Below are 27,615 nucleotides of genomic sequence, written 5' to 3' on the forward strand. Positions count from 1 at the left end.
AATGGGTCTCAGTTAGCAAAACTACAACTGCAGCTGAAATGGTGGGAAAGGATCATACCAGCAACCAAGCAGGCAGATCAGAGGAGGACAAAGCTTCCAACAGGTGACGACAAGCAGGTGGGAAGGTGTAACTGCGTCAGCTGGGAGAGAAATGTGAATGGAGCCCTACAGTCCCTCAAGCAAGCAATTTCTGGGAGGGGTTGCAGGAGCAGCCCCCAGCCTCATGTTAACACTTTATTTATAGCAGTGCCTTCCTGTTCATAACCTTCCCAAATGTGAATCGCAACTTTTCCTCCCCCCAGCATTATGGTGATAGTTTGGAACACAGAGATGTTTGAAAAGGGGCAATTTGGCATCAGGAGTCTAAAAAGCAGATACAGATGACATCCTAAATGTATCTTTTATGAGTTTGGAACATTTCCTTTAAATAAAGCTCAGAGTGTGTGACAGCTTCTGGTAGTGCCGCCAACAAGGAAATAAAACAAAAATCAAGAAGTTCTTAAGCATATATAGTCTTTGAGACTTGGATACCTTGCTTTCCCTCGTGCCACTTTGAACAGTTTACCAAGTGTTCCCAAGGATAGTGCTCCAATAATTTTCAATTGTCTCTTTACCACATATGCCCTTGAACCCCAACACACTTCCAAATTCAAGGCATATAAAAAATTAAATGCTCCAATAATTCCAAATTGTGTTTGTTCAGTGGAACTGGAGCCTGGCCATTCCTTCAGTTTGGGGATTTTTGTTTTGTTTGCAGTGGGTGAAAAAAGAAATGCTTTCTATTAGTGCTTCAAGTTGGAAGCTGGTCAAACAGCATCATAGCAGAATGATTCAGCAGCCTCTGAGCTGATTCACAGTGTATCATAAAATGGGATTAGGAAAGCAATGCCTGGAGGAGAAAGAACCCACACAAAAAAAATCACAGCAGGAGAACAATACCAGAAAGGAATAGAGGGGAATAATCCTTACTTGGCTTCTGAGAAGCAGGTTGGATGACCTAATAGATGGCTTTCAATGCTCTTCATTGCCCGTGGATTCACAGGGGTCAGCTGCCTGGATCCAGCCACCACAGCTTAATAAATGGCTCTGCATCCACTGAACCACATCAAGTGTTCCTGCGGGCACACCCTCAGCCTGCTCTCATTTATCTGAGACCATGGGCCCCCTCTGGCACAAGATCCACATGCTGTTTCACAGTGGGCAGGAGCTTGTGCAGAACTAGTAGTGGAATTCCAGGACCATTTAGGATGGGATACAGAGGAAGCAATCCTAGGCTGTGAGTCTTCCAGTTAGAAACCAAAATGTGGTGTTTTCTCAGTCTGACTCAAGAAGACACACACACAGCAGTACATTAAGCAGAGGTGTCAAACTAAGTGTATTTCCTAGCACTGTCCTGAATAGGAATGAAATTCAAATGTGTTTCATGATCTTCTCAATCAAAGTATCAGTAATCACCTATGCCCAATGCCAAGATGGAAGAGGAAAGCATCCTTTATCATCTATTCTCTGGGAACCTGAAGATCCTGTTGAAAACCTTGTTTTAAATTAGGCCATACCTGTTAAAACTGCAGCCTTGGAGTGACAGGAAGGCAGGGACTTTCTCAGGAGTTTTACTAGATCAGCAATGGCTGAATCACTTCCATGCAGAACATGAAATCACAGCTTGACGCAATCAAGGAAAATGAAACAATTATATCACAATTCCAATAAAATAGCTATATCTAAAGTTTGGTGAAGACACACAAAAATAAGCATGGAAAAGAAAAATCTCATATGCCATGGTGTTATCTTGTAGACTGAAAAAATGATAAAGTGCATCCTTGTTTAACTCACTGCAGGATGCCTGGAATTTTATAGAAACTACTGCAACTTGTCTCCCAGTGGGGAATAACTGAAGTATGAGATAAGAAATCAGCCATATCCTAACTTGCAGTGACAGGTGCTGTAAAAGGAAATGCCCAATAAAGGCTTAATGTATAGGAAGATGGCAAATAACTGTCTAGAATTCTGAAATAAGAAAGCATAAACCAATTTCTTAATCACATCTAATCAAAGAACACCATCAATTTCTAAAAACTTCTAGGAACAAATGGGTTTTGGAGAGATGGTAGCATGCCTATCTTCGTCAGTAGTGTTTGGGGAATATTTCAGCCTGCAGAATTTAATTCTGTGTTATTACTTCTGAGCTGGAGGTGAAAATCATAAATCAGAACCATTCATAACATGCAATAATGGGATGAAATACTCATAGGGAGAGTTACATGATGAAATCCTATGGGACTGTGTGTAACCCTTACAGTTCTTGATGAGAGCATTAAAAATTCTTCTGTCACTAACATCTATTCTTCCCTAACTCCTGTACTAGGTTTTCTTTCTTCTCTCCTGACATCTCCAAATTTTTCTGTCATATGGCATTCCTTTCACCCTTCCCCCCTGCTGCCCTAAATATATGTTTAAAACAAAATCATAGGAAAGCATTCCATGCTTAAAAAGATGGGCAGGTTTTAAATTACACTGTAATTACTAATAGGGGCTTTTAATACCAGAGGAGCTTTCCCAGGGAGTTTTGTTCTGATTTCAGGACCCCCATTGCTTTTATAGAGGGCTATTTGGTCCCATTTATAAGGTGGCTACATTTTCTGTAATAAAGACTGCAGTGCTCTAAAATAAAATAACAGTCCCCACCCTTCTTTTACCCTCTCATAACTGAGTTTTAAAAAAATCCCAATCCATGATGTGTTAGAGCTTTGTTTTCTGAGTAACGAGACCAATCGTGTTTCCTCTGCTTGAGATCTCTCTCTTCTCTTCCTTTTCTTCTAGGTCCTCTGGATCCACACTGACATAGAAATATCCCATGATGGAGAAAATAATGCACACAGCAAAGAGGAGAACAGTGAACAAGACAAATTCAGCCCACTAGGAAAGAAAAAAGAACAGCAGGTCAGGAGACCCCAGACTCTTAGTCCAGAGGATATCTCTGCACTTTCAAGTGCTTTTTAAAGAGCTGGGTGAAAATTTTGTTTTAGTTTCCCCAAGTGGCTCACAAGATAGAAACTTTCTCATCCTGTTTTGTGGCACATGCTTGTACACATAATGTACTTATGAATATGTGATATACCTTGAAACAAACCAGTTAGGTTGAGCTGGTTTCATTAAATCTTTTCTTGCAAACCTGGCCTTACTGGAGCATATCTACCTTGGCTTTTTGCCCAGAAGATGCTTTTGGGAGAGTCAGTTTTGTGCTAGCCAGAAATAAGCCCCAGTTCATGCCTTCATAGCATCATCCCAGAAGCTTGATGGCCTGAATTCAGCTGCCCCTGCACCACAACCTCCCCATGTAAGCCTGACATCTCAGGTGTGCCACAGGCACCTGGCTTGGAAGGATTCCCCTTGGGGAAGCTGACTGCCCACTAGTCTAGTTGTTCCTGGTAACTCAACGTGTGTCTGGCATCGTGTCCAGGCTCCAAATCCAGCAGCCTGCCTAGAGCTGAGCTTCAGCAATGCTGTCACAGTGCAGGTCACATTATTTACTGCCACTTGTAGGTTTAGGGAGGGCCAGTGCTGCCCAGGGCAGCTCTGCTGAGGGCCACGCAGAGCATGGGCTGGGAGGCAGCTCAGAGTGGGCTGCCATCCTGCAGGGGCAGGGGGCTGTGCAGGGAAGCTGTGCCTCTAGGACAAGGACATCCAGAAGCACCAGAAGCCTGTTTTAAAGCATTACCTCGGTTTTAAGAGCCAAGCCATACCTGTGCCATTGGTGCAGCCTCGGCAACAATGAGCACAAAGGTATTCCCCACAGCCACGGTGAGCAGCCAGCCTGCCTGCAGCACCGACTTCATGCTGGCTGGAGACTGAAAAGAGAAGGGCCTGATCAGTGGGTATCACGCTGTGCCCTTCAGCCCTGGTTCACCCTGTGATGTCCTGCCCAGTGTAGGGGTCACTGGGCTCAGCCTAGGAGGAGATGGAGGGATTTCCTCTGTGCAGATCAGGTAATCTCTGTGGTTAATCTCAACAGCTGCATACAAGGAGCTTTCAAAACATGCATAGGAGGACACATGAAGAAGCAGGAGATGCTGTTGTTGCAGAGCTGAGTCCTGGTCATCCCCAACCTGCACCATCTGAAATGGTATGATCAGGAAGTCTAAGGAGCCACACAAGCCCTGCAGCTTGGAGTCTGGTGCCATTTGGCTGTACACTTTTTGAAAAGAGACTGGATCTTGATGTTAAACTTCCTGCTGATGACAAATTTTTCACATCCCATTATAGATCACCCCACTGTATTAATCATCCTCATTAATAAACATCTGCACTTTACTTCAAGGATAAATTTGAGAAGCTTCAGCTTTTTGATCTTGTAATGTGTCAGTCTTCTCTTCCCATAAGCCTTCCCAAAACAATGAAATCATCCCTTGCACTCTCATTACCCTTTGCTCCCTTGTTACAGACTCATGTGGGTTTAGACCCCTTCAGTCTCAGTTTAAAGCAGATTGCAAGTCCCCATGCCACTCTGTAGTCCTTGAGATACCTTTGTCTTTTTATCACTGAAAAATACTTATCACAAAATATTTCACTGGGAGAAAACCCTGATACTACAATACTCTGAGCTTTCACATTAAAAGAAACTTCTATCCTGTTCTGTTCCATGTTCTCAGCTTTACCAGAAAAGGAGTTTTCCAAGTGTCATTAAGAACAGGTATCTTCAGAATATGAATTAATCGAGCTTGAGGGCACCCAGCAAGGTGTGTTATAATCCCACTTTCAGCTGAAGCACGGATAACATTTTTAGTAAGTGACATGTCAAAGGACATATGACAAGTCAATGACAGATGTAGGAATAAAACCTCTAATTGTAAGCCCCTCGTGGAGTACCTGAGAATAGGAGAAGGCCAGGCCTGTAATGGAAAACATCACCTCCCCAGCAGATATGAGTAAGTATTGTGGTAACTGCCAAGCCATATGGACATTGTTGGCTTTGATGTCTTCTGACTTCCATGTCTTAACAGCACCTTCAGAAATCTAGAAGAAAAATAAAGGCATATAATTAGTTACTGAAAGATCAGGTCTTTCTTAGCCTGGAGAATAACAGTGGATTTACTAAAACAAAGTTGTAAGCAAAGGTGGAAGCAAAGCCTTGCCTTTGAAGCAGAACCATGGGTCTGACCGCTGCCATTTCCAAGCCTGTTGGTAATGGGCTGACTCCTGCTGCACAAGGTAGAAGGAGCAGGGTGGAAGCATTCCAGGTCATTCATGTGCCACAAGAATTCCCTGAGTTATTGCAAACCAAAAAGTTACCTTTGGTGGCTGGGCTGGGAAAAGCCTGTATGGTACTTGTGCAGAGCCTGTGACCTGCTTCTGTCCCCAGGGCCAGAAGGAGGAGAGGATAAATGCTCACTGCATCCATGTGGTCATTGCTCCCATTTTATCAGCACTGCACAACTTCTCTATGATATCAGTGACACACGTACAAATTCAGCTCAAGAATGCCAAAAGTAGCAAACCCAGCTCCATATCAGATGTGTTCAGATAAATATGGTGGTTGTATTCCTAATTATTTCTGTCTGCTTGCCCGGGTGTAATTTAATATTGCTTCTCATGCACAGAGGATCAGAGGCAGAGAGAGATTTGACCAGTAGCCAGAAAAACACTGGGTTGAAATTACTTCAGGCAGAAAGCCTTGTGTTTAAGGAGAGTACTTGGGAAAATACAAGGGATGTTTACAAGATGTACTTAATCACAAATCATTGCCAGGGAGGCAAATCAAGAGACTGTATTTTAGCAGGCTAAAAGGGATGAGAGGAGAGCTGTGCATTGCTCTTTAGCCCATAAAGAAATGTCACAAGCCCCACACTATAACTGCACACTGAGGAAGGCTGGGTAGAAGGCAGCATCCCCATGATTTAAGTATCACAGTTCAGCTACATTAGCAGACTAATATATTGTATTCTTAGTTCTTCTATATGGCACTTGTGGCAGAGGATCAGGGCTCAGTACAAATCACTGCAATGATTAAAAGTGGTCCTGGTCTGGAGCAAACCAACTCTCTACACAGAAGGCAGAAACCACAGACAGAGAGAGATGAAAAAACAGAGGGTCAAAAAGATTAAAGGACTAGCACAGAGTTCAGAAGGGCTGAGGGGCTGAGGCACAGAGCTATCCTGAGCAGCCATGGCTACAGCAGAGACTTTTGCAGATGGGACCACAAACAGGAATCCTTGGCCACCATGATGCTGGACACATCTGCCTCATCTGGCCCTGACTCAGTTGTGTTACAAGAGGCTTTGGGGCAATTTTTTTTAATGTAATAATTTTCATGCAACTTCTCTGCTTGGCCTGTCATCTGGTGAAAGAGGCTTGCAGCCATGGAAGAAGGGTCTGGCCAACATCACTTCAAGTGTGTGTGTGTTTTATGTACATAAATCTCTGCACTCACAGATGGCAGCATCTGCTTGTTCCCTCCAGGGCTGTACATCCCACTCCAGCTACTGGAATTAAAAAAGAGAATTGCCAGGTGCTTTACAGCTATATTTTTTCACTTACATATTTGGACTCTGCAGACATGAACAGCTCCCATTAATTGCCCAACAGGGAGATGCTACTGCCAGGGAGTAGCTGACAACACTTTGCTCTGCTCATCACAACACAGTAGTCAAAGTCTCAGCGGGCAGCTTAGCAGTGTGTCCTGTCAGACCTGGTTTGCCTGTGTGCCTGTGCAGTGGAAAGGTTAAAATGGGAACTAAGCTGATCACGTTCATCTCCGTGGCTCCAGCCACCTGGACCAGGGTTGGAGCAGCGTGCCTGAGAGGCTGGCAGGTAGGGAAAGGAATCCACCCTCTCAGCAGTGCTCACACCCCATCAGGGCTAGGCTGCTCAGGAAACCAAGCTTTGACTTTACACTGGGCTCCAAATGAGCTGCACAGAGAATGAGAGGAGGAAACACAGATGTACAACCTCATCAACCTACTCTCCCAACACTTTGTCCCTCTTCCACTATCCATAATCTACAAATCACTGGAAAATCAGCCTTTAGTTCAGTAAGGTAAATGTGAGGATATAGCAGACTGTTTCCTGAGGTTTTTGAGTGTGAGGTACCTCCAGGTACAGTATTTTAAAGCTGATGAGTAAAGTCAACTCCTGGCAGATGATAATAGCTCTTTGCAGTGTGCTGGGTCAATGTTAACTGCTCAAAGATGGCATGAGACCACGCACAAACCACAGAACACATGATTTTCCAGGGTGGATTTCTATCAAGGAAGAGATTGTACTTCAGATGGCTACTGCCCAGGCCTCAGAGTGAGAAAGCAAATGAGAGTCACCAACACAAGAACAAAAGCACTGCCAGAGACTAGAACAGGATTGCGTTACCATCACAGGAACACTTACGTTAGTTATGACAATGGTGTATGAGGCACCGAAGTCGAGCAGCCCCAGCTCCAGGGGGAACTCTCCTGTTTCAGTTATGCATTTTCCATTATTATATCTAGATGAAAGGACGAAGGACAGTATTTCCCAGTTAGTTCCACAGACAAAGAACAGAGAGCAGAGTTATCAAACATGGTCTCAAAACGGTGCAGGGAGGATGCAAGATGGAGCAACATTTATGTCAGGTGTTCACTAGAGTTCTTGCCATCTTTTCCTTCCAGTAACATTTAGTCATTCACTGCAGTTTACCTAATGATCTGGGCTGTTGTGAACATTTTAAAATGGTTTCTGCTTCTTCTTAGCACTGATTTATTTTATTCTTCTACCCCTCAGGTTTATTTTCCTTCCAAACTTTACTCCATTCCTTCAGGAACTGTGGGCCAGAAAAACGGTCTGCAGGAAATCAGAGATATGTACCCAGAAGCCACTTTGTTTCCTTTCAATAGAGCAAATTAGCCTTCATGTTTGTTCTTCTGATTCTGGATGTGTGAGATGGCACAGAGGCTCAGCAGCATTGCCACAATGGCTGCTGCATCCTACTAAATTGCAGCAATAAATATTTTGGATGGAGCTGATGCAGAGAAAAGCCATGAAGCTTGTTTTGAAACATTCAAAATGCTAGAAATACCCTACAAGAGCCAAGTCCAGTGCTGCCAAACCAAGGCCATATGGAGCCCCTAACAAGCCCAGCCTGCAAAGCCATGTAATGCTGATGTTACCAGCCCACATACCAACACTTTGTGAATTGGCCTTTCCCTGAGAGCACTCTACCACTAAGAGCCCATGACTGAGAGAACATCAAAATAAAGCAGGACCCAAATGGCAGAGGGAACCTCACCATGTTCCACCTTACTCTGTTAACAGATGTACAGGAATTACCAGTCTCTTCCCTCCAGGCTCTCCCATAATGTTAATAAAAGCTCCTGCACACACACACGTGGCCCAGAGCACCTGCTCTGCATAGAGCTGATAGTTCTGCTTTTTTACAAACATCTGCCCCCACAACTAAATGCCAAGACAACAGCAGTGCAGGTTTTGCTATTAGCCTGAGAAAAGCCTCACTTCATCCAAGGAAAGGTCTCAGCAAGGACCTTCAGCACAGCAAGGGAAACTTACATGTCCCTCTCCAGCAGTGAGTACTCAGAAGCACTGTAGTTTTCCTGAACAGCAATGAACCTTTTCCTGTCAATGGTGAGGTTGACATCTTGGCTCAAACCATTAATGAATCTGCAAAGACACCATATTTCATTGAGCTGTCAGATAGGACAGGAGAACCATAATAGCAGACACTTCAGTAGTGTTCTCCCTCTCCTAAAGCTTTCAAGTCATTTCATAAGGTTATTACATTCTCTCCTGCGAGTTGCCAAAATGTTTGCCTAATTCATTGCCCATTTTTTAATATAGGAGCATAAGTTTCCCTGTTGTGTAATTTTACTCTCTTACTCTCTCCCCTGTGGAAAGTGAGCCTCACTTTTTGTGGGTTAGAACTCCAGGCAATCCCTTCTCAGAGACCTTCAAGGATTGCAGCAAATCCAGAGGAGGCCAGGAAGGTGATCAGAGGGTTGAAGCACCTCTACTATGATGACAGGCTGGGGGAGTTGAGGTTGTTGAGCATGGAGAGGACAAAGCTCCAGGGAGACCTTACAGCACCTCACAGTAACTAAAGGGGCTAAAAAAGTGCTGAAGAGTCACTTTTTATAAGGGCATGGAGCGACAGAACAGGAGGCAACAGCTTTAAACTGAAAGACGGTAGGTTTAGATTCTATTAGACTTTAGGAATTATCTCTTCATTATGAGTGGTGAGACATTGGAATAGGTTGCCCGTAGAAGCTGTGGATGCCTCATGCCTGGAAATATCCAGGTTGGATAGGGCTTGGAGCAACTGGTGTAGTGGAAGGTGTTGCTTCCCATGGCAGGGGAGTTTGAACAAGATGATCTTTAAGGTCCAGCCATTCCATGATGATTGCTTTGTGGCTGTTTGAGAGGGCAGAGCCTCAGCCCACCACAGGAAACTATACAGGTGTGTATCCTGATGAGCACATGCGGGATGCTGTCAACAAGCTTACACCAGTGGGAAAGAGTTTTATAGCACAATCAGATATTTTCATTGAAACAAAAACTTACATAGGAATGTTTTGTGGTGGGGGTTTTTGTTGGCTGGTTTTGGTTTTTTTTTTTTACTTGGTGCCTTTTTTTTTTTGTATTACACAAGAGAGAGTTTCTTTTTGACAACTCAAAAATTGTTAGCAAAACCATATTATTTTCATTGGACCCATGTTTTAAAATATTTCAGTTTTCAATTCCTAAAATGGGGGTGTAATCCCTAAAGATAGTCAGGTGCTTAATGAAAATAACTTTTCAGTGGAAAAGTAGTTTTTTCTTCCTCTTTACAAATTGCTAAAGGGAAAGTTTGGGGATTTTATCAAAATCTCCACAAGAAAATGTAAAACATTCTTGACTGAAAATATTGGTTAAGTCTCTAAGGTGGTGTTTAGTCAGTAGAAGCCTTCACAAGCACAGGTCTGTGAAGAGATCTTGTTCTCCTGCTTTGTCAACACAGGCTTTCAGATAACAGGGTTGGACATTGTGTTTGAGATTTCTTTTATTTGGTTGTTTTTTAGCTTTGTTTTTGTCGTGGTTTTTTGGTTTCGTTCTGCTTTTTAATTTCTTCTTGCCCAAATCCTCCAGAAAGTCCAGCTGGAATAATTTTTTTTTTTTTTTGCAAATTTGCTTCTGTACTTCATCAGCTGGCACAAACTGGCACAGGAGTGTTCATGGACTACATGGACTGGCTCACATTAGGAGAGCAGACTTGCTGCTTGAGCAGAGTGCAAAGCCCAGCTAAATTGTTTGCAAGGATGTGAAACTGTTGCTGTATCCAATTTAGGAGGCATTTGGGCCTGAGACTGGGTCAGAATGTCACAGGTTGGCCAGTTTGCAGAGAACATGGCAATGGCTCTTGTCCAAGTTGCTCCTTCCCTTTCTTTCCCATCAAGGTGGGACAAAGTGAGATGAATTTGCCACTTTTCCAAGGAAGGAGATCTTTTATGTTGCCATCTCAGCACAGCCCATCCTAGGCAGCAGTAACGCTGAGCTCTGCATGGCATGTGTGGGAGGTGACACTCTGTCAAGCCTCCACAGCTGACACCCGAGTCTTGCTTGAGAAGTGTGGACTAGATTCCAACCTGAGAACATCTGGGTTATGTTACAGACAGTTTGCATTAGACAAAAGCACTTTCCCTCACCCAACCACCTTCAAATCCTCAAAAAACCCCATTCCTACCTAACAGCTGCCAAACCATTTTCTGGCTTTGCTTCCAAGTCCGTAATCTAAAGAGGAGGAGAAAAAAAACCATCAAAAACATTTATTAATGCTGCCTTTCAACAATGTGGGACAGAAAATAATAGTGCTGTAGAGTTTCACATGTACTCAAAGCCTGTGGAAATCAACTGGACTCTCACATAAGCTTTACATCAGGCCACAGATGGGAAGTCCTGGGACAATGAAGCCAGGGGCAAAATTTCATCTCCACCAAAGGCTTAAGATGAGATCATATCTTTTATTCTCATCTATTTCTGTAACAAAGGCTACAGAGTTTCAGTCAGTCTCCCTTCTACTGAAGCATGTAACACCCTCAAAAAAAGTATTTGTTTTGATCTGGAGATAGCAAGAAAGCATTACGTGCATTACCATCTTTTAGACACAAGTAAACTTGTGTGCCTTACTCCTATGAAACCTCCAACTGTCCAGCTCTCAGACCCTGAGTCTTGTCATACTCATGGATTTCACAGAAGTCTAAAGCCAAGAGGAACTGCTGGGTTACTATACTGATCATGTATCACTCATACTTTCCCTGACCCTCAGTACTCAAGAGGTTAAACTGCCGAATGGTGCAGGCAGAGAGAAGGAGAGACCAAGGTACACTGAGCCTGTTTGTGCTCACAGTCTCTTCAGACAAATCCCTGAAATGGCCACTTGGATGGGCACAATTGGGAGTGAGAGCATCTCCGGGAGATCACAGCTAGAGCAGCAGCTCCACGGTTAACATGATCAACATTCCTTTGAAGAAACCCTATTTGGTGTACAATGCTGAAAAAAACACAGAAAGACACAGCCCTGCCCTGTAGGTTGTATGTACCACAAAAAAAAGAAAGGCTCTTGGCTGGTAGAAATCCAGGGTTGTGCCATGTTCACTTAAGCTGGCAGGGCAGTTTCAATTTGCACTGCCCACAGATGGAACTCAGGCAAGCCAAAACAGATTGATTCTGCCTTCAGAAACTGGCTTTCTCTAAAAATTTTCTGGCCCTTTCTCCACACTTTCTTCATGCTAAACCCTGAGCTTCTGAGACCAAGGATCGAGAATTTCAGTGTATCTATGAAATGTCTATTATACTTCAGTGTGATATGCTACCCACAAATAACATATCCCTTAAATAATAAATAGCCACGGTGAATAATAAATGTCAGAGTAATAAATAATAAACAGCAACATCATTTTTTTTCGATGGGAGACACATGGGGATGAACACTAATTCATTGCAGACAGGCCAGCCAAATTATTACTCATTTTCACTGGTAATCCCCAGAGCTCTCAAATTCATTTCCTGCCTACTCAACAGCCCACAAAGGAGAAGAAACCAATTTCAGGTTGGATCCTTCCAGGAAAGCAATCCCACCTGAGTGAGTGGGCCAAACCCAGCAGTGAGGGAGTTACTCCAGGGCAAGCCCTGCAACACAGCAGTGATGCTGGCACTGCTTTCCTTGTGCTGCAATGCTGAAAAAATGAGTATCATTTACCACACTATCTTCCACATATCCCTTATCTACAGCTGTGAATGACATGTCAGTAGCACCCCCCAAAAGCATGTCTGGTTCCCAGCACACGGGAGCCTGCCAGTGCCAGGGTGGGCATTAATTTAAGCACAGGCTACATAGCTAGGGCAGCATAGATGTACTGAACCTCAGAGATTGCTCTGCTTCAGCCTATCACAGCCTTTCACTTCTTAAAGACTGTATGAAAATCACTGTACAAGTATCCGTTTCTTAAGGCAACAGTACTCAGTCATCAAGGTCACAGGGAAACTTGACAGCATTGTGTGACAATGAGCCCCAGGCCCCAAACCATAAAACAGCAAAACCCCTCAATGTTACGACAAAATAAATCCTTAAAACTCATTTTTAAAAACAGTTATGTGATCTCTACTATACAACATTGAATGTTTTATATGGCAGCCTTGAAAGGTAGGAGGCAGAACTGCAAAGAGAATGGGTATTTTAGCATGAGGACAGATTCTAATGACATTTACACACCTGCCACAGTGTGCAATAACACCATTCATTTCAGGAGAGCTTATTAGGATACAGCTACACATAAAAGGTATCAGAATCTGCCCTATACATCCCATATGCCCTTCTCTTATTGTTGCAGCAAGATGCAAAAGTCCAAATGCAGCCAGCTCTGCTGCAGAGCCTGAAATGAGTTTAATCATTTATTCTGTTCAGCAAAACAAATGGGCCTTCTGTGCATTTTCACTAAAGACTTGCAATAACTAAACCAGGAATCATTCCTCTGATGCTTTTATTCCATGGCCAGCCCTAGAGCCTCTTTAACATCTTTGCTTTATAGAACCATCTTTGGGGGGAAATTTCTGGCTGTTTTCCCCAGCTTTCTCAAGCTCTGCTGCCTTGCAGGCATGACTCTGCTCTCCCACTGCAGCATTCAGTGGATTAAAGTGTGCCCAGAAACTCTCAGATGCCACAACGCCTCTATTAATCAACCAGTAGCAGCGTGTACAGATCCAGTGCCACGAGCTAAGAAGTCAGGTTTAGAGCATCTGAGAGCAATCAGACAGACGTTGCAACTGAGCAAATGAATTAATGAGCCTATTAGCCCATTGTAGCATCACAGCCATTGAATTAATACTGTATTTACACTTCACTCCCACACTCACTAAGCGGCTTGATAGGCTTCCTTCTGCCTCAAAAACAATTAAGCTGTATACTGATTTTTCCTTCACGGTGTAGTTGAAAGCAAGATTCAATCCTTGATGTTGCAGGGTGAAGAGAAGGCTCTGTTGCTCTCCATTCAATATTAATTTTGAGTACTCAGCTGGGTTCTGTGGAAGAGAAGAAAATAAACTTGGTTACACTTTCTTCAGATGAGAAAAGATCTTTCTTTTTCCACTATGTGCAACACTAATGCCTCTTCAAGGGAGCTTCAAACCCTGTTATCCTTTGTTCCTAATTACAGGTGAATATAAGGTGTACCCATTGCCACAAAGTATGTGTCCAAATGTTCAATTTCTGTCTCATATACTAGAGACAATACATCCCATTTGTAAAACTATTCCCCCGCACTTCTAAGGTGATGAAAGAGAGCAAGTTTTTGTATTGGTAGGCTTTATCAGAAAATGCCTGAAAAAAAGCCCCATCCTTTCTTTTGTGGATGCAAGTCAGGCCTTTCAGCCCCAAATATATGCTTACCTGAAAAGCCTCCATGGGCTGCTGAAATAGGTCCTTGTCTTGGATTGTCACTCGAACAGGGTTCTTTGCCAAATTCAGGACCCGAATTAAACTTTCTTCTGGGACAAGTCGAGGCATATCAGTCTCCTAATTAAAGTAAAAGGCTTTAAGTGCCATCTGTATGCTTTATTAGCACTTTAATATCTCTTCATTTTTAGCCATAATAGTCTTCCTCTCTATAATGACACTTTTCCATCCCTTCCTGATCAGAAGTTGCACTCAGAGAAAACTGAACATAAATCTTATTTAGAGAGGTTTCTTCATAGTAGCTCAATGGCCAACCCATCATTCCTCCCAAAAATTGCTCTTCACACCCCTAAGCATACAGACTACACACCTACTGGGTAGGTAGAACAATGTCACAGCTTTCATCATACAGCTCCCTGATGCCTGGATTTAACTAACTGCCACACCAGAATGGAAAGAATTGTGCTTAGCTTTCAAAAGCAGTGACCAGAATAATTATTTCCCACTGCAGTCAGTGACTGGGAAAAGCAGTTTTGAAAATCCCAGTCCAGCTCCATGTCTGTAATCGCTGCTTTTGCATTACTTGACACCATGCTATCAAACTGCTGACTGCAAAGATCTTATTCCCTGTTTTCTGAGAAAGGAAAGATGATGCCTCCAGGACAGAGATACCTTTTTCTGTCAGGAATACTTTCCTAGAAAGAGTACATCAATCAGTGTCAGACTTGTACTACCTGCAGTGCTAATTTTTTTTTAACTGCTCTTTTTTTCTCCCTTTATTTTCAAGTAGCTACCAGCAACACTGCAGAGCTATTCGTTTTTTCTCTATCTTATCATATAATTTGGGTATTGCAGGCAGTGCATTTGGGATCTAACATGGTGGGGAGACACACCACCAGAGAAGACAGAGTGAGCTGATTTCCCTGTATCCACACGATGCTCCACGCTAATGGGCCTGCTAATGTTATCTAGCAAATTCTATTACTGTGGCTTTTTGCTTCTCCTATCCACATCCAAGTGAAGGTGGGCCATTTTATCCTCTTTGCTACAACTTAAAGGGTAAAATTTGTGCCTTCAGGGTAAAATTTTCATCCACAGGTAGAGAGAAACCTCTAACTCACTTTGCATCTACCCAGGGGAGGCACCCACAGCCAGAGCAAACGTCAGTGCTGAGCCAGAGCTGCTGGTGGTGGCAATGAGAGCATTTCTTTGCTCACATAAAATATCAGAAAAAAGACCTGAACCCACAAAGCCTCTGGAAGACTCATTAGTGGATTCACCTGAGGAACCAGCAGATGTTAATCCAGGGCTGTATGCCAGCCATGCTAACAGAACATTTTAAGCATACATGAAAGCTTTAAAAATTGATCCTATTGTAACTTTCAAGAGACAAAGGTCAGCCAAAGTCTGCACAATGCTGGTCATGGGCCAGAAACAAACACCACAGATCTGCAGGAGCTAACAAGGAATTTAAAAGAGATTTGCTGCCGTCCTGTCTGGGGATGCCCAGCAGTCCTGATACCGGTGGCTGCAATCACCTGCCTCACTGGAGAAACAATTCAGCTTGTAAGAATGCACATCCCAACCATAACCTATCAAAGTATTAAATTACAAAACCAAACCCAATACACACACACACAAAAGACCCCAAACAGAAACATATAGGCAAGGTATAGTAAGAAATAGGAGAGAGAACAGACTACCTTTTGGGAATTAATCACTAGCATTAATTAGATGTCTGTCAAGCACTTTGACGATGGAAATCTAGAATATAGATCAATATAGATGACCAGCACAGCAAAACTGCAAAGACTAGAAAGAAAGACACAGAGATAAAGAGAGGGAAAAGTAGACAAGGTAAGAATTATCATTAGCAACTGGATCAGTATGCTCAATTGTAAAGAAAACATTACAAATTAGGATCAAGGAACATAATGGTTAAAAGGATTATCTAACAGATATTGATAAAAACACCCTGGGGAAAGAAAGTAATTCTGAAGAATCCCTTGCACTTTACTTACATTTATTTTGATTTCTATAACAGCTGCAAGTCCAAATGCCAGCCCTGCAAGGATCATACCTGTTGCCATTTTCCTAATAGGTCTATGGAGCAAATGAAAGAGGTGCCATTAAGGGAAAAAAGTAATTTAAAGTAGAGAATACCATCCCTCAGAGCCAAAGATGTGCCAAAACTATGTAATAAACTGTCCAACAGGTGGCACTGGGGATGACAGGCTGTTTAAATTGCCAATCATTTAACTTAAAACTATCTTATTATTCTGTATGAGGCCAGCACTGAGGCCAATTAAAAATGATATGCCATGAAAAAAAGATCCTTCCTTGAAAGTTTCATATTATCTTTTTCCCAGCTCTTCTAGTGAGAATAGCTCATGGCATTACGTTAATTCATGATATTGGAAGGAGCACTAGAAATTATGTATCTTCAAATCCCTTTTGGGAAAGGCAAAAGAAAAGTAGCATCTATTTAGCAGTGGGAATGAGGAGCAGAAAAATGTGTAGTTTGTGTCATCAATGTTTCTGACCATCTGGGGCATCATTCTGGGTTACGTCTCATGCCAGTACATTTACATTTCTAGAAAATAAAGAGCTTGCTTCTAAACTCAAGACAAAACTAGTGCAACTCTACCACAGTTACATGAGACAATCTGATAAAAAGCAGAATAAAACAGGTCCAGAAGAGCATGTCTAAACAAAGTATTGAGTTGTAGAGATTTGAAACAAATACAGTTGTAGATTCAGTGGTCTCCAGTCTTTGTAATGGTCTTTAGTCCTGGCATTCAGTCCTGATCGGTGCTGAAGTCTGAGCTGTTGGGTGAACCACTCTGTGAACTGGTCATCAGGGGGGAAGTTTTCTGTCAAATCAGCACACAGTCCAGGCCATGGGTTCACACTGAGACAGCAGGGAGAAGCACAGCCTCTGAGGTGTGTCCTCTAAGTGGCACCATGGCCCAGCTGGACAATGTCTTGGATATGTTTTCAGGTGCAAGTAATTCACCATGATGGGAAAGGATCAGCAGGGTGAAGGGGTGGCCTTCTGAGGCTCCTTCCATCCCCATTTTATGTGGTTTTGCCTGTGCAGCATTTTAGTTTAGATTAGGAACTTGGCTTTTTAAGCCAGTCTCTCCACTCATCATCCCTTCCCACACTGCGGTTCACATGGAGAAGTGGTGCTGGAGCATGGAAACTTAGTTCCTTTCATCTGAACCTGCACTGGCAAAGGCAGTCTTTGAGTGCTCATAACACACTCCCAGCACTACAGGGCATCAGTCCATAGAGGCAGAATACAGATACTCAGAAGTAAAATCACCCAAAATGCACAGAATGGGTCTCAGAAACAACCTGGAGGTCTGCTGCTATTACACTGCACTTCCTGATAACACACACTAGGGATAAAGGGCTTGAGTCATATGGAAATCCCCTTATGCACTCACCGACTCAGATCCTAGTATGGAATCTGCTTTCACAACAGCACATGTAGCCCACATGAAATCATGAATTTGGCCACACAGGAACCTTTCAGGGAGGTAATTATTTGGGCATGATATAGGAAACAAGGTGAAGAACATGTTGATCAAATTCAAAGTGAGACTATTCATATCTGCTTTGGGGGAAAATCTGTACCGAGAAGAATCCAACATCACTGAATTTTCTTCTCTGGAATTTCCAGCATCTATGGAAGAGGGCAATGCTGTCTCTTGTACTAGACCCAAGTACTGGGAAGCATGAATGGAAATTTGTGTTTCTCCTCCTTAGAAGCTATTCTGCACTCTTGCTGCAAAAGCAAAAAGCACTGAGGCACCTGTACTGTCCCCAATACTTACGTGAAATTAAATTTGCACATGTCTATCAGGGGGTAGAGCCCGAGGTCAAAAAGTGGGATGAAGACAAGAATAAGAAGTGGATTTAAGAACTGCAATACAAAAGAAGGGGACTTTAGTGACTAGAAAGCAACTTTCATTAATTAAACCCATAAAGCACTGTCCTCCAGAAATAATTCCATTACAGAAAGGACATGGGCAAACACTTAAAAACTTTGTTTTAAAATATAATCATAGTTTACACTTAACAGCTTCTGCTATTTAGTTTTCACAGGCATGAATACATTTTGTTCATATCCTCCTCTCTAAGAGGTAAGCAAGCATCATTGGCTCAGTTTCCCTGGAGAGGGAACTGAAGCATGATGTTTTTAAAGAGTACAAATCCCACTGACAATACAGACAGGTGACCTTCAGTGCTGTGGTGGGACCTTACAATGAATTAGCAACAATGGAAACATCTTGGGACTCCAGCAAAATCCCAGAGGAACAGGCACTATTCTGTGAGACTGGCAATTTCTTGCACTTCCACACATCTTGGTAATCCCCCAGGAAAAAAATTTCTCTTGAGAGGGACACAGCTTGTCTGCCTGCCAGCAGTGGCAGAGCAAGAAAACAGAGTGATGGAGAATAAGCAGAGAGAAATGTTTTTCTCAGTTCCCAAGGAAGATTCCAGGGAACAGAACAGCTTTGAATTTCTCCAGAGCTGTTCAGCATAAGAATTGTAATCAACTGTGACAACACAGCACTATCTTGGAGCTCTCACATTTTCATCTGCCCTGCAGAAGTGGAGGAAGCAATATATTTCAGGAAACAATGCTCATCCCAGCACAGGGCCCTGTTAGAAGGAGACATAGCTGACATCTTCCACATGTCAGCACCAGTTCAAAAACTATTATGGTGCCATATTTCCCAGCACTTCTGCACTATTCTGCAGCATTCAACCCCTATGTTAGGATTTCCTTGGGGTCTTCTAAACCCCAAGAGTAAGCTTGCAGCAAGAGAATAGTAAGGCAGAGTCCACACCACAGCAACTAGCAGGAGCAATGCTACTGCATTCGGAAGGAGCAGAAAAAGGCCATTGGTCCCATGAGAAAAATAAAAATGAGACAGAAAAAGAAAATACAATCTAAGGGTTATTTCCTACCCTGTAGTATCTTTTACCTGCATTTGGTCAGGCTGAAGGACATATATTCCCTGAAACAAAAAGATATTCCAAATGATTCATAAACACTATAATATATCAGTGCATATGGCAAATAAGCAATTGGTCCCATAGAGGCCTCAGCAGCCAAGGTGGTTTCCTCAAATGCTTTATGTTGGCTTTAGCGCTGATATTGTGCTCTTGACACTTGTCGTCTAAGGACACAGTGTTTAATAAGACCATTTTGCAGGAGGAAGCTACACTCAATCCTGGATATTTGGCAGCTGTGACACAGCCCATGACAGGTACTGAGGCCCATCTTTCAGACTGCCTGAGCCATGAACAAGGTGAGTGGACAAGATTGGGTGTGTTAGTGTCCAAGCTGGGATGTGGGCTTAGAGCATCCTCCATCTCTGTTTCTATAATGAGAAAAGCCTAAATCCTGCACAAGAGTGTTCCCAAGCCTCAGGATGTTATATACTCTGCTGACATTTCTCCCAAGCTCCCAAAAGGATAACAAAAACCATCCTTGAGTCAGTGGGCTGCACAAACAACTCCTTCCTCCTTCCATCTGCACCTCACAGGCTTTGGTCCACTGTGACTTTTTGGTTTGAGCCAAGAGTCCCCAAAACCTCACCCTTGCATCACTATACCCAGCCCCCACAATTGGGCAAGGTCAAAAGGGATGGACAGAGGGATCCCAGAACCCAGGGAGGGACTGGTGTTTGTCTGAACTCCACAAAATGCTTTTCATTTGACATTAAGATGAAGAGAATGGGAGGCAGAGGGAGTAGAGAAAAGAAATTAGAAAGGAAATACTATCTTTCCAAAAAGTGCTGTGGGGATTTGTCTCCTGTCTGCCAGAATTTTCCTGCGCTGAGTCTAGAACAGCTGCCTGTCTGCCTGCAGCTGTCTCCTGGGAAAGTGGAAACTCCTGGTCACAGCAAAGGAGTCAATTAAGAATATCAGTCAAATATCCCCACTTGCTACTTCATTCCCACTACAGAAATGTATCATTAGTAAACAAGCCTGCAAATTATTCATCTGACACTAAATCATTCCGTGTTTGACTCCAAACTTTCTAGCTGAGCCTTTGTCTACAGAACAGAAAATCATGAATTCCGAAAACCCTTAGGCTGGGATAACCCTAATGCTCAAGTTAATTCTCACCTTCTTGAGTTGGGACAACTCAGGAGGGGAGAGTGGATGAGGCTGAAACAAAAGCCAAAAAGCTATCCAAGTTGGTGTGACAAAAAAAGCCCTGAATATGTCCTTCTCCACTCAGGAGGGTTAATGGTGTCTCCTGGTGATCCTTAGCTCTCCTGCTGATGGATCACTAAGTGCATGTGAGCAAATCAGCAGAAGATGAAGATTTTAGATATACACCACAAAGACTGCCTGGACTTAAGTTGTTTTGTCTTTCTGAGGTGGATAAGTATTATCCAAGGTGTAGTCTTTTTCATGCCTCATTTGAACTAATTAAGCCTAATGAGTATAACATGTTGTGAGCCCAATTTTTAACAGGAGTGGCCTACAAGGTCTCAAATTTGGGGTTTAAAGTCAATTTTAAACTGGAAAATGGTGATTTACAATCCTAGATTCTGATGTGAGCATCCACATGTAAGATCCAGATAGCCTGTTACAGTATTTATGACTGGAAACCAGCCCTGTACAATGGCATCTCTGGACAGATAGCTGATCTACCTTTATCTGCGACTGCAGCCTGCACCATTTGCCATTCACACCTTTGAACAACTAATTGATCCTCATCACCTCTCTACCCTATACACAAGACTCCTGCTGGTTTTGAGAGGCTTCATTAATGTATCACCAAGCAATCCAGAGCAGAAATATAGAACTACAACAGCTCTAGTTAGACCTTAAAAAGGCTGTGCGACTTCTCTGTGGGGGCAGCAGGCTGAAAATCCCACCTGTTCCAGGTTACAGAGTGACTGGTTGCCCAAAGGCCAGTACTGCTGACCTTGCAGGCTGCTGATGGGTCCCCAGCCCTTGCTCCTTGCAAAGATGAGCTGTGATGAACTGAACATGGCTGCACAGAGCCTCTCACTTCTAATCACCAAAAGTCCAACTCACCCTTGATTCATCAAGCAGATGCTCTTAGTACTGCAAGGCTCTGGTTAAAAAGCAAGAGCAGTGATGTTACTACTAGTCTTACCAGCCCTGGTGACGTTAAGTACTTACAAAATCAGCATTCATTTTTGTGGCTTGCAAAGTCCACCTGGATCCCTAAGGAGAAAAGAGATAGCTGTAAAGGCTTCAAGATGTCTTATGGGACCAGAAAACATGGGGACAGAGAAGATTACAGTGCTGGAAATCTTATGTCCCGTCTACTCCTTCCCTTCCCTGTAACACCTGTTGGTGGGCAAGACACATTCTCCCTTCTCACCCTCCTGTGCCAGACACCTGGCAGGACTGTGAAGGGATGGCCATCAGGGATGGTGGAAGGCCCTGGACCCCCAGTAAGAGCATGACCCTCTTTCTCCCCCACATGCTTTGGTGTTACCCTGGTAGTACCGAGGTGCAAACCCAGACTGGCAGACAGACCTGTACACACTGTACTGTACCTGCTGATCAAACAGGGCCCAGAACATTGGCAGTGGTATGAAGAGGAAGAGAACACGTGTCACCATTTTAACCTCCCCAATCAGCTGTTTCTAAAAAGGGAACAAGAGACAAAAAGGTAAGGTGAGGTTGTAAAGTGAACAGGTGATTCTAGGCACATGAGAACTCCTATTTCTTTCTGTATGGCAGTTCTTCATTGCACTTACTCGTGATATTGGACACGTTTGCTATTCTGCATTTCAATGCAGCACCTAAACTGTCCATTAAGGGTCAGGAGAGTACAGATGTGGGAAGGGACATAAAAATGTGAGCCCGGTGCATGAGAGGAGTGGTGTGGCCAGGTCAGTCTTACTGTCTCCCCTGTCTGTTTGCCTGAGTCCCTCCCTTCCCCCTCCAAACCTGCCAGGTGGGGCACTGCTTACCGAGTATTTTTCCGATGCCCAGTCCAGCCAGTGATCTCTCTTTGGAATCTCATGGGAGCGGTTTTTCAGCCGGTTTTTAATAGCAAACTAGGGAGAAAAACAGGCAAGTAACTCACTTGTGCCATACCTGCCTTTGTTACATTCCCCAACTCAAGGCTGCCCTCCCCATCCCCAAACGTAAGTATTTCCAGACAATTGCAGGGGGGTTTGCTGAATGCTTTGAAAATCTCAGATTGGATGCTTTAAGATTAATTCTTTGCAGGGAATTTTCTGACATGGGTAGATTAAAGGTATGATGTGGGAATGAATCATAGAATTATAGAGTATTCTGAGTTGGAACGGACCCACAAGGATCATTGATGTCCAGCTCCTAGCCTGTTTATGCTGTGTGTTCCAGTCACTGGACACACTGGACACAGCCATCCTGGCAAAAAGAGTGGCAGATCTCACTTAGAAATCCTGTCTCTTAAGATCTCTCCTATTTCCCCAAGGTAAACCTGGCACTAGGGTTGACCTAGATAAAAAGAAAACATCGGCTGTTAGCAACAGCTTCCTGAAATAGAAACATCATTATCCACCTAATAATAAGAGTATTTTTTCACATACTGTATTCAGCTCACACACTGAAACACAATTGATAAGGCTCTAATGCAACTTCAGCAGGTGTCTCTTGCATTTACATGAACATGCTGAATGTGCATAATATGAATGTGTGCTATTACTGTCTGCTGAACTGATAAACCAGTAAAATTATTTAGCTGAAAAAAGGGAGTCATATCTAATACTCTGAGTTTCTGAATTTTCCTTTCAGTTCAGTCTCAACCAGCATTTGCCACAAGCAGTTATACTGACATCAACTGAACAGTTCATGGAGCTAAGAAGAAACAATTCAAATGCTGAAAAAATAAACTAGAACCTAAATGTGTTTCTTATTCCTTACTGTTCATCAGAGAGATACTCAGAAGCAGCATACAGAACTCCAAAAGCCATGTCCCCTTTGGCTTTGCACTTTTCTGTCCTGCAACCTCAGAGTCATGCATGAAAAAGAGAATGGCACACACTTACACCAATGCATTTGCACACTTCCAGTAAGACGTTCCCTTGTGGTGGTGTTTTTCTGTACAGTCCACTTCCAGCAATGAACACAACTGAAAAAATATAATCCAAATGGGAATTCACATGGCTGAAGCTCAGTCCCGCACTGGCTTCTGGGAAGGATCCCCCAACCCTGTTTTCAACAGAAATGCTCTGCCCTTGGGGCTTACAGGATTGCGCTTTTAACCAAATGAATGTACAGGAGTCCTTTAATGCCTTCCAGAAGAAAGAAAATGCAACATCCTACAGGAGGCAGTGTGATCCCTAGGAAATCACCATCATCTTCTCATGATCTGCTCTGGAACAACAGGCAGCTCCTCACCTGATTCTTGCTGGGAATCAAAACTTTGAAAATTCGCTCCATCTGTGCTTTTTGTAGACTAAACTTAACATACAATCCACACTGAATTGCTGCACCTGGTGCTGGAAATCAGCCTTTACTCACTGCAAGTGTGTGAGGATTAATCCAGATATAACATGGGCACTGTGTTCTTGCATTTCACACACATTTCAACAGAAGCTGCCATGAAGGTCACTGCATCACATACAGGTGTTAACAGAAATTACCTCTATTTATGATTTCCACAAAGGTTTATACAATTTAAGATACTGTTCTGCCTTAGTTTACTCCTCAAAGCACAAAAAATGTCAGACCAAGACGTCAAAATCCTGTCAGAGATAGAGCTACCTGATTATGTATCATTTATCCAGCTCTGTGAGAGCCCATGAGCACATTGTAATTCCAAAGACATTAGCAGGGAGAAGCACAATAAAAGCTGACCATGAAATCCATACAACAAACCAACCTCAATTTTTAAAACAAACCCAATTGCCTGGTCAGTCCACAGCCAGTGGAGAACAGCAGGCACCTCTTTCCTAACACAGGAGGCCTGGGACTCTTCAGGGAACTCACCTTTTCTCTTTCCTAACTATGAAGACCTTGAGCATCCAGGTTTGACATGCAGACCCATGAGAGACCTCTGAAGTCAGTTTAGATGAGTTGCACTTTGCACTCCTGCAAACTCACCCAGAGTGGGTAGCTGCACTACCTAATTTCTAGCATCTACCTGTGAAGCTGCTGGTGCCTCTAAAAGGTGATCATTAGGTTTGCTGAAGTACCTTCTAGCAATGCCATTGACTCCTTTGAGAGCTGAGGTTCCTGCATTAGGTTTGGCATTTGGAATTAAATAGTATCAATCTGCCCCACCTTTCAGAAACTGAGGCAGTCCAGTAAACCTCATTCTGTAAGAATGTCATTCTGTCTCTAAACCTATCCTTCCTTTCCATCATCATGGGGAGAGGGCCAGTCAGGGCAGAAAGGGTATTTTATGCAGCTCAGCATGCTGCTCACATAGTCAAATATATCACTTCCCAGAGCATTTTAGCATGTTACAAAAGAACACAGAGCTGCTTTGCTGGGCAGGCCATGGAATCTGGCAGCAGGACACTAGCTAAAAACACATTTCGATTGATGCCCTCACTGAAACTGCAATATTTACACATTCATTTTCTCCTGGGCAACTACCAGTCTGCTAGAAACATTCATCACACAATGGTGCACAGAGGAGCCTGTGCTGCCTTAAACTCATAGGAGCAGGCCACAGGGGAAAACAGAAGCTTCTTAGGCCTGTGACCATGCACTTTTTTGAAAATAATTGCTGTAACGTTAGCTGTGGCCTGATGACATTTCTTCAGTTTGCTGACTCTTCTCCCTGATGGAAATTTGAGTGGAGCCAGCAACATATACATTCTCTGGGGGATTAACTTTTCAAATCACAGATGCTGTGGTGAAATCACACAATTGCGTGGTCTCAGTGAAGCAACAACCTGAATGAGAAGTCCCCCCATGCTGTGTCAAAAGCTCACAAATAGAGTGTAATAAGGGGACTGCACCTTGCAGCTGTTAACAATAAGAATGTGGAGATTGCTGAGTATTTTGTAAGGGTTGAAGAACAAATCTTGACAAGTACATTAATGGGGCTAAGATGCAAGCTTTAGGAAGCAGGGGGTTTGTGGCTGCCTCCTCACACTTGGACAATAAGGACTTTTTATTGCAACATAATAATAAGTTGTCAATGTAATCGTGGGAATTACTTTAGCCAAGCAAAGTGAGACAGCTCAAAACAAAGTAACATCTCATTCAGCTCCTTCTGTGATTTCTGTGGCTCACAGATGCAGCAGGAAAAGTCTGAGACATTAAAGGTGTCCTGGAGCTTCACAGAGCCCATGGCAAGGTTAGAAGCAACATGTAAAGCTTCTCTTTTATAAGCTGGGGGACTCTGAGGACTGCTCAGATTGTAGTTCAAAGGCCAAGTCTGTTCACAGGCAAAGCTGCAAGCCATGAGGAGAATAATTTTGGTGCCTTCCTTTGGACTAGAGCAAAGAAACTGTGTTGTGAAACATCCATCAGACCACCCCCTTAACAGTATCATGATAGTGTATTGCAGTAAAACCACGGTTTGCCCACTATCAGTGAACTACTGATCTCTTTGCTGTTCTGAACTGTGAAATTGTTGGGTGACCTTGAACCCCTTGCATTTCCCCTCACAGAATTAGTGAATGTGTGCATTTCCTCATCTATCCATGCACTCAAAATGGTAACTTCTATTACAAGTGTTATTGTTTCCACTCACCAAGTGCCAACACCATCAGTGCTGCTGGGACGCCAAAAGCCAGGGCATAACAATCCTCTCCAAAACATTTCACATCCCCTGTAAAAGAAGTCAGAAATAAAAACACCTCATTACAGTCAGACTTATGTTACTGGGGCTTTTGATTTGCTTCCCTAAATCAGTCAGTTCCCCTGGCTTTAAATCTTCTTTGCTGGTTCTTGACACTGTGAATTGAATCTCCTTGAAACAGTTGTCCTCCCTTGATGAAGACAATTTGGAAGGGTTAGAGTCTGCCAGCAAAAGCAGCTGATAACTGGATATTGATGAGAATGGTAGAAGGGAGGAGGCAGACAAATAGGTATAAAGAAGTACTAGGAACTGTAATTGGGGTAAAAAAGCAACATTTAAAATAACCTGAAGCCATTCAGTATTTGCCTAGATCTAAATAACCAGTGCTGTAGATCCACATTACTTGTGCCAGTTTCATGAGTTATTGAATGAAAAACCTGAATCTGATTTCATAGCAATCTTCAGTGTAGAAAGTGGAAGCCAGTGCCTGTAACTGTGCAAGTGGGAGCACAGGAGTAGTCTTAGAACTCCAGTTCCCTTTCTTCCCACCTTCCTAGCCTCACTAGGGACAGTCTGCTCCAAACACTAGGTCTTGCAGCAACCCATCAGGAACCCAGGTGTACTACAGCATGGGGTTGAGCAATTTGAGCTATGGATCACTGACACCCTGTGCCTCTTGGACCAGTTCAGTTCTCACATCATGAGAATTTAGCGCCCCAGTTGCAGGCAGCAAGCCAGCAGTGAGGTCTGTGTTCCTATGCCAGTGGCTAGAAATGACTGGATTCTTACATGGATTAATAACAAAATGGCTAAAATAAGCCAACAGAGCTAACAGGAGACCAATCCATGAATCCTTCATTGCTCCTATTTGTTGTAGCTGGGCAGCCATGCTCAGCTGTATAGCTGTGTGCATGCAGAGCATTTATTTACCTGCCTTCAGTGAATCAGCTGAAATCCCATAAATCTGGGAGAGGCATTATGGGCACACTGAACTTTTGACATGCTAAATGAGTTGGACCTCTCCACCTAGAAGTATACATTTCACATTTCTGCCAAATATCTACAAACAGCATTTCTTGCTCTTCCAAGAAGAGCTTTCACACTTAGCAAAAATTTTACTCTTCCCCCATCCTCTCCACCTCAATTCCATGTTGTAACTAGTTTATTGCTGGGCTGTATTGGCACAATTTTGATGTTCGAAGGGGACTGGATTGTCATCTGCCCATTGACTACACTGAGCAAAAGCCATGCCCAACTGAATGCTGACCTGGGGACACCAGAGACAGAATGAGTAAGAGATACAGCACTTGTCTTCATTCCTATGTGTGGTGTAAACATGAGACAAGCACAATTGTTCACAGCCTTGTGAAATGAATGGCCTGTCAAAATAACAACTGCAAATCAAGAAAGCTTTCTGGAAGCCACAGGGCAGAACAAAAAAATCACTACTAGATGTGAAGTCTAACTTGTCCCCATCCCTGTCCCCATCACCTATGGCCTGCTGCTCTGCTTCTGTGCCTGTATTTAGAGTGTGCCAATCGCCTTGGCTTCAAGGCACTGTGATACAATGAAGAAAGTGCAGCAAGACCTGGGGACTAAAAAGGCTTGTGCAAGCTAGCTAGAATATAAAGTAGGTCTTAAATGGGGCATGGGCCTGTACTTTGTCTTCAAGGCTAGTTGCTCAGGGCTGCAACCTTGCAAGCAGGTCCATGCAGACATGCCTGGGTGCCAGGACAGAGCCCTCCAGAAGTCAGCACGCTGTGTAGGAGGGACAAGGTAGGACTTCAAAACCAGCCCTGCTAAGTTTCTCAGCCCTGACAGCTGCATAGAACAGAAGAGATGTTTTCCCATCCACAGTTCACCTGCAGGCAAGACAGGGAATTAGTCCTTCACTGGTAGTGGAGATAGATGACCACGTAGGTCCCTTCTCCTTTCCTGTTTTAATTCT

General features: G+C 43.3%; 1 protein-coding gene across 5 annotated transcripts in view; it reads right to left on the minus strand.

Moving 5' to 3' along the window:
• Positions 1-1,594: 1,594 nt before the first annotated feature.
• Positions 1,595-27,615, minus strand: part of SLC15A2 (solute carrier family 15 member 2) — a 43,162-nt gene continuing 17,141 nt past the window's right edge. For 3 of the 5 annotated variants that reach the window (XM_071562189.1, XM_071562188.1, XM_071562187.1), the window contains 16 exons: positions 25,620-25,697; positions 22,957-23,039; positions 21,892-21,978; positions 21,472-21,561; positions 21,089-21,133; positions 18,907-18,939; positions 17,749-17,837; positions 15,928-16,009; positions 13,901-14,026; positions 13,369-13,533; positions 10,700-10,746; positions 8,533-8,643; positions 7,378-7,474; positions 4,867-5,013; positions 3,744-3,848; positions 1,595-2,916 (listed from right to left, as the gene is read on the minus strand). In XM_071562189.1, coding sequence (XP_071418290.1) covers positions 2,740-2,916; positions 3,744-3,848; positions 4,867-5,013; positions 7,378-7,474; positions 8,533-8,643; positions 10,700-10,746; positions 13,369-13,533; positions 13,901-14,026; positions 15,928-16,009; positions 17,749-17,837; positions 18,907-18,939; positions 21,089-21,133; positions 21,472-21,561; positions 21,892-21,978; positions 22,957-23,039; positions 25,620-25,697 — 1,562 coding nt within the window. In that variant the 3' untranslated portion in view covers positions 1,595-2,739. The remainder of the gene's footprint in view (positions 2,917-3,743; positions 3,849-4,866; positions 5,014-7,377; positions 7,475-8,532; positions 8,644-10,699; positions 10,747-13,368; positions 13,534-13,900; positions 14,027-15,927; positions 16,010-17,748; positions 17,838-18,906; positions 18,940-21,088; positions 21,134-21,471; positions 21,562-21,891; positions 21,979-22,956; positions 23,040-25,619; positions 25,698-27,615) is intronic. The other 2 variants (XM_071562190.1, XM_071562191.1) reach the window with 2 other exon arrangements.

The sequence above is a fragment of the Pithys albifrons genome, chromosome 8 (assembly GCF_047495875.1).
Source record: "Pithys albifrons albifrons isolate INPA30051 chromosome 8, PitAlb_v1, whole genome shotgun sequence".
Classification (NCBI taxonomy): domain Eukaryota; kingdom Metazoa; phylum Chordata; class Aves; order Passeriformes; family Thamnophilidae; genus Pithys; species Pithys albifrons.